At 46.7% G+C, this 7500-nt stretch overlaps 1 protein-coding gene across 5 annotated transcripts in view; it reads right to left on the bottom strand.

Moving 5' to 3' along the window:
- Positions 1-7500, bottom strand: part of LOC106579709 (abl interactor 1) — a 123452-nt gene that overhangs the window by 23519 nt on the left and 92433 nt on the right. For all 5 annotated transcript variants that reach the window (XM_045702796.2, XM_045702797.2, XM_082966015.1 and 2 more), the window contains one exon: positions 6695-6795. In XM_045702796.2, the coding sequence (XP_045558752.1) occupies positions 6695-6795 (101 nt within the window). The remainder of the gene's footprint in view (positions 1-6694; positions 6796-7500) is intronic.

Genomic DNA, 7500 nt, shown 5'->3' with positions numbered 1-7500 from the left:
TATTTTTTTGAGCAGTGTATATATATGGGTTTACCTACTGCCTCAGACACCAAACTTTTGACTGGTACTGTACAGTACCATACCAGTACCATACCAGTACCATACCAGTACCAGTCAAAAGTTTGGACACACCTACTCATTCAAGGGTTTTTCTTTATTTGTACTATTTTCTACATTATTTATTATAAATAAAACCAGAGTGTGCAAAGCTGTCATCAGTGCAAAGGGTGGCTACTATATTTGGATTTGTTTAACACTTTTTTGGTTACATAATGATTCCATATGTGTTATTTCATAGTTTTGACGTCTTCACTATTATTCTATAATGCAGAAAATAGTCAAAATAAAGAAAAACCCTTGAATGAGTAAGTGTGTCCAAACTTTTGACTGGTACTGTACAATATATATATATATATAACCTATATTGTATTTATATTTTAATACAATCCTCTGGGTTTTAATTTGAAGCATCTTTTTACCCTATGCATGATTGCAACAAAGACATTGGCAACTTTGTATTTGTAGTCAACTTCACAAAGAGACAGATAAACATCTTGATTCTATGTTAAGCGGAGATCTTCTGTGTATAAAGTAACGCGGAAGGGCAAAAAAAGCATCTTACGACCCAGTTAGCTGTTGTCATGACGTTGGCCTCTTTTGGTACAATTTTGTGATACTCAGAAGAGACAATATAGCCATATTACCATAAAACTGTTTATATAATAGACTCAGTTTAAGACTTGCCTCATATGGGTGTATGGAATGTATTAATAAGGATAAAGCTTTTGTAAGACATTGAGATGCTATGTGCTGATGTAATGTGATAGAATTGTATTTCTGTAACCAAATCTAACTCAGTCATAGGCACGCCCCCAGGGACCCATACAGGACCAGGCGTCATTTGACCAGCCTGTTCGATGGGCACTATAAAACACTCCCTGATTTACATTTCTCCAGACCAGGCCTACACTCTATGGCCAGAGGTTTGACCATCCAAGTACTCTACTGAAAGTGAACCATACCACGTGGTTAACTTTTAGACTATCGAGACCGACAGAATAAGAACAAGTCTTTGATATTAATTATTAGTCTGCAGCTAAGTAAATTATATCATCGAACGCGAAGACCAACGAAACCACCATTCTATGACGACATTAATGAATGTCGCTCTGAAAGATCCATTCTAACCGAGAGAGAGAGAGAGAGAACGCGGACAAAACTCCCCAACAGAACTACTCTCCAACAAGAATCAGAACGACACACTGAGCGTAAATATATATATTGATTGCAATTGTTCCCGAATGAGTGAGCCTTCAATTGTCAATTGTTAATGAACTCTGTGTAAACTTCTCAGCTGACCATTTATGACCCATTGTTCAACAGGCCGACCTGACTGTTTAGCCAGTAGGGCACATTCCGATACCAATCCTTTGTTGACGATAATTACTGTTTGTATGTTTTTCTGTTAATTACTTAGTGTAGTAAATAAATGATTTTAAGACAATTGATGTATGGATGATTTTAGTAAAGACTGGGTTCGTGCAGATACAACAATTTACGACGTTTTGGAATGAGACTGGACTAGAGGTAAATACCCCATTTAAACTTAGAAGATAATCGACCTATACTATAATAGAATATAATATTATAGTACAGGAAAGTTATATTAGGAAAGTTATAGCTTTGTAATCTGAATATTCTCCTTGGTGCCCCGACCTCCTAGTTAATTACAAGTAAACGATTAATCAGTTTAATCGCGTGATAATAATTACAGGAAGCTAATTGATAAACATATCTTCCGTTTAATGGTACCCCCAAAGACACGACACTGTTCTACGAGGGGTCTGAGGCAGTAGGTAAACACCAGTTAGCTGTTCTACGAGGGGTCTGAGGCAGTAGGTAAACACCAGTTAGCTGATCTACGAGGGGTCTGAGGCAGTAGGTAAACACCAGTTGGCTGTTCTACGAGGGGTCTGAGGCAGTAGGTAAACACCAGTTAGCTGTTCTACGAGGGGTCTGAGGCAGTAGGTAAACCCAGTTAGCTGTTCTACGAGGGGTCTGAGGCAGTAGGTAAACCCAGTTAGCTGTTCTACGAGGGGTCTGAGGCAGTAGGTAAACCCAGTTAGCTGTTCTACGAGGGGTCTGAGGCAGTAGGTAAACCCAGTTAGCTGTTCTACGAGGGGTCTGAGGCAGTAGGTAAACACCAGTTAGCTGTTCTACGAGGGGTCTGAGGCAGTAGGTAAACCCAGTTAGCTGTTCTACGAGGGGTCTGAGGCAGTAGGTAAACCCAGTTAGCTGTTCTACGAGGGGTCTGAGGCAGTAGGTAAACCCAGTTAGCTGTTCTACGAGGGGTCTGAGGCAGTAGGTAAACCCAGTTAGCTGTTCTACGAGGGGTCTGAGGCAGTAGGTAAACACCAGTCAGCTGTTCTACGAGGGGTCTGAGGCAGTAGGTAAACCCAGTTAGCTGATCTACGAGGGGTCTGAGGCAGTAGGTAAACACCAGTTAGCTGTTCTACGAGGGGTCTGAGGCAGTAGGTAAACCCAGTTGGCTGTTCTACGAGGGGTCTGAGGCAGTAGGTAAACCCAGTTAGCTGTTCTACGAGGGGTCTGAGGCAGTAGGTAAACCCAGTTAGCTGATCTACGAGGGGTCTGAGGCAGTAGGTAAACACCAGTTGGCTGTTCTACGAGGGGTCTGAGGCAGTAGGTAAACCCAGTTAGCTGATCTACGAGGGGTCTGAGGCAGTAGGTAAACCCAGTTAGCTGTTCTACGAGGGGTCTGAGGCAGTAGGTAAACACCAGTTAGCTGTTCTACGAGGGGTCTGAGGCAGTAGGTAAACCCAGTTAGCTGTTCTACGAGGGGTCTGAGGCAGTAGGTAAACCCAGTTAGCTGTTCTACGAGGGGTCTGAGGCAGTAGGTAAACCCAGTTAGGTGATCTACGAGGGGTCTGAGGCAGTAGGTAAACACCAGTTGGCTGTTCTACGAGGGGTCTGAGGCAGTAGGTAAACCCAGTTAGCTGATCTACGAGGGGTCTGAGGCAGTAGGTAAACCCAGTTAGCTGTTCTACGAGGGGTCTGAGGCAGTAGGTAAACACCAGTTAGCTGTTCTACGAGGGGTCTGAGGCAGTAGGTAAACCCAGTTAGCTGTTCTACGAGGGGTCTGAGGCAGTAGGTAAACCCAGTTAGCTGATCTACGAGGGGTCTGAGGCAGTAGGTAAACCCAGTTAGCTGTTCTACGAGGGGTCTGAGGCAGTAGGTAAACACCAGTTAGCTGTTCTACGAGGGGTCTGAGGCAGTAGGTAAACCCAGTTAGCTGTTCTATGAGGGGTCTGAGGCAGTAGGTAAACCCAGTTAGCTGTTCTACGAGGGGTCTGAGGCAGTAGGTACCCCCAGTTAGCTGTTCTACGAGGGGTCTGAGGCAGTAGGTAAACCCAGTTAGCTGTTCTACGAGGGGTCTGAGGCAGTAGGTAAACCCAGTTAGCTGTTCTACGAGGGGTCTGAGGCAGTAGGTAAACCCAGTTAGCTGTTCTACGAGGGGTCTGAGGCAGTAGGTAAACCCAGTTAGCTGTTCTACGAGGGGTCTGAGGCAGTAGGTAAACCCAGTTAGCTGATCTACGAGGGGTCTGAGGCAGTAGGTAAACACCAGTTAGCTGTTGTACGAGGGGTCTGAGGCAGTAGGTAAACCCAGTTAGCTGTTCTACGAGGGGTCTGAGGCAGTAGGTAAATCCAGTTAGCTGATCTACGAGGGGTCTGAGGCAGTAGGTAAACACCAGTTAGCTGTTCTACGAGGAGTCTGAGGCAGTAGGTAAACCCAGTTAGCTGTTCTACGAGGGGTCTGAGGCAGTAGGTAAACCCAGTTAGCTGTTCTACGAGGGGTCTGAGGCAGTAGGTAAACCCAGTTAGCTGTTCTACGAGGGGTCTGAGGCAGTAGGTAAACCCAGTTAGCTGTTCTATGAGGGGTCTGAGGCAGTAGGTAAACCCAGTTAGCTGTTCTACGAGGGGTCTGAGGCAGTAGGTAAACACCAGTTAGCTGTTCTACGAGGGGTCTGAGGCAGTAGGTAAACCCAGTTAGCTGTTCTACGAGGGGTCTGAGGCAGTAGGTACCCCCAGTTAGCTGTTCTACGAGGGGTCTGAGGCAGTAGGTAAACCCAGTTAGCTGTTCTACGAGGGGTCTGAGGCAGTAGGTAAACCCAGTTAGCTGTTCTACGAGGGGTCTGAGGCAGTAGGTAAACCCAGTTAGCTGTTCTACGAGGGGTCTGAGGCAGTAGGTACCCCCAGTTAGCTGTTCTACGAGGGGTCTGAGGCAGTAGGTAAACCCAGTTAGCTGTTCTACGAGGGGTCTGGGTCAGTAGGTAAACCCAGTTAGCTGTTCTACGAGGGGTCTGAGGCAGTAGGTAAACCCAGCTAGTTGTTAGTGCAACTTTAGTACGGATGTTTTTGGGAAACAGCTCTGAGATTTAACGATGCGGCTACGAAGGTTCTAACGATGAACTTAGCCTTGAGATGGTTTTGGTAAACCGGAGCAGCTTGAGCCCCACCCTCTTCAACATTTATATAAACGAATTGGCGAGGGCACTAGAACAGTCTGCAGCACCAGACCTCACCCTACTAGAATCTGAAGTCAAATGTCTACTGTTTGCTGATGATCTGGTGCTTCTGTCCCCAACCAAGGAGGGCCTACAGCAGCACCTAGATATTTTGCACAGATTCTGACAGACCTGGGCCCTGACAGTAAATCTCAGTAAGACAAAAATAATGGTGTTCCAAAAAAGGTCCAGTTGCCAGGACCACAAATACAAATTGCATCTAGACACCGTCTCCCTAGAGCACACAAAAAACTATACATACCTTGGCCTAAACATCAGCGCCACAGGTAGCTTCCACAAAGCTGTGAACGATCTGAGAGACAAGGCATGAAGGGTCTTCTACGCCACCAAAAGGAACATACAATTTGACATCCCAATTAGGTTCTGGCTAAAAATACTTCAATCAGTTATAGATCCCATTCCCCTTTATAGTTGTGAGGTCCGGGGTCCGCTCACCAACCAAGAGTTCACAAAATGGGACAAACACCAATTGAGACTCTGCATGCAGAATTCTGTGAACAACGTAAAACACCAAATAATGCATGCAGAGCAGAATTAGGACGATTCCCTCTAATGATCAAAATCCAGATTTTTAATTTTTTTCTACAACCACCTAAAAACAAGCGATTCTGTCACGATCGTGGTAAGAACTGGACCAAGGCGCAGCGTACGTAGCGTTCCACATCTTTATTATAAAGTGAAACTTCAGCAAAATACAAAACAATAATCGAACAAACGAAACGTGAAGTAAATGAAGTGCTCACAGGCAACTACACATAAACAAAACAAGATCCCACAAAACACAGTGGGGAAACGGCAGCCTAAATATGATCCCCAATCAGAGACAACGATAAACGGCTGCCTCTGATTGGGAACCATACCAGGCCAACATAGAAATGAAACAACCTAGATCACCCACCCTAGTTACACCCCGACCTAACCAACATAGAGAATAAAAGGCTCTCTATGGTCAGGGCGTGACAGTACCCCCCCCCCCCAAAGGTGCGGACTCCGGCCGCAAAAACTGACTCTATAGGGGAGGGTCCGGGTGGGTATCTAGTGTCGGTGGCGGCTCCGGTGCGGGGCGAAGTTCCCACTCCGCTCGCGGATCCGCCAGCATCGGTGGCGGCTCTGGTGCGGGACTTTGCCCCCGCCCAGACCACGGGTCCGGCCATGGAGCTGGGTTGAACGCCGCACCCGGACTGGGCACCGGCGCAAAGGAAGGCTCCGGCCTTGGAGCGGGACTGGACGCCGTGCCTGGACTGGACATCGGCGCAGAAGAAGGCTCCTGCCATGGAGCTGGACTGGACGCCGTGCCTGGACTGGGCACCGGCGCAAAAGAGGGCTCCGGACTGTGGACCGTCGTAGGAGATTCCACACAGCGGCAGAATACCTGACCACTGTGACTGACCCAAACTTAAGGAAAGCTTTGACTATGTACAGACTCAGTGAGCATAGCCTTGCTATTGAGAAAGGCCGCCGTAGGCAGACTTGGCTCTCAAGAGAAGACAGGCTATGTGCACACCGCCATCAAAATGAGGTGGAAACTGAGCTGTACTTCCTAACCTCCTGCCAAATGTATGACCATATTAGAGACTCATATTTCCCTCAGATTACACAGATCCACAAAGAATTTTAAAACAAACCCAATGTTGATAAACTCCCATATCTTTTGGGTGAAATACCACAGTGTGCCATCACAGCAGCAAGATGTGTGACCTGTTGCCACAAGAAAAGGGCAACCAGTGGAGTACAAACACCATTGTAAATACAACCTATATTTATCTCTTAATTTATTTTACTACTTGTTACAACACTATACAGAGCCAATCACATAACATGTGAAATATCTATATTCTTTTGACATGTTGATGAGTGTAATGTTTACTGTTCATTTTTGATTGTTGATTTCCAGTCTATTTCACTTGCTTTTGGCAATGTAAACATACTTATGTTTCTCGTGCCAATAAAGCACTTTGAATTGAAAGAGACAGAGAGAGAAAGAGATAGCAGCTGTGGTTTAGGAGAGATAACCCATATCCCAATTCCAATATCCACACACAGTGTACTTAACCCCATGTTCCCTTACAGTACAGTAGACTCCCGCTCACCTGGTCCAGAGTTGGGTATGGAGGGCGTAGGCACGGCCATGGGAATGCCAATACTGCTGCTCCCGCTGTTCTCCCTGCTGCCACTACCCCCACTACTACCACTAGAGGGTGAGAGAAAGAGGGTGAGAGAAAGAGGGAGAGAGAAAGAGGGTGAGAGAGAGAGGGTGAGAGAAAGAGGGAGAGAAAGAGGGAGAGAGAAAGAGGGTGAGAGAGAGAGGGAGGGAGAGAGAGAGAGGGAGAGAAAGAGGGAGAGAGAAAGAGGGTGAGAGAAAGAGGGTGAGAGAAAGAGGGAGAGAGAAAGAGGGAGAGAGAAAGAGGGAGAGAGAGAGAGGGAGAGAGAGAGAGGGAGGGAGAGAGAGAGGGAGAGAGAAAGAGGGTGAGAGAAAGAGGGTGAGAGAAAGAGGGAGAGAGAAAGAGGGAGAGAGAGAGAGGGAGGGAGAGAGAGGGAGAGAAAGAGGGAGAGAGAAAGAGGGTGAGAGAGAGAGGGAGGGAGAGAGAGAGGGAGAGAAAGAGGGAGAGAGAAAGAGGGTGAGAGAAAGAGGGTGAGAGAAAGAGGGAGAGAGAAAGAGGGAGAGAGAAAGAGGGAGAGAGAGAGAGGGAGGGAGAGAGAGAGAGGGAGAGAAAGAGGGAGAGAGAAAGAGGGAGAGAGAGAGGGAGTGAGAGATAGGGAGCGGGGGACAGAGAATAAATGAACATTTCATTTAGAGCAACCTGCAGAGGGGACAGTAGGTATCAGCCCGTGTTCTATTTAAAATCCTTCAGTCACAGGGAAAACGATCAAGCTTTAAAAACCTGACCAGACCAAA

This window comes from Salmo salar, chromosome 19, assembly GCF_965601325.2.
Source record: "Salmo salar chromosome 19, fSalSal1, whole genome shotgun sequence".
Classification (NCBI taxonomy): domain Eukaryota; kingdom Metazoa; phylum Chordata; class Actinopteri; order Salmoniformes; family Salmonidae; genus Salmo; species Salmo salar.
This window is presented reverse-complemented; position numbering and strand designations above follow the sequence as displayed.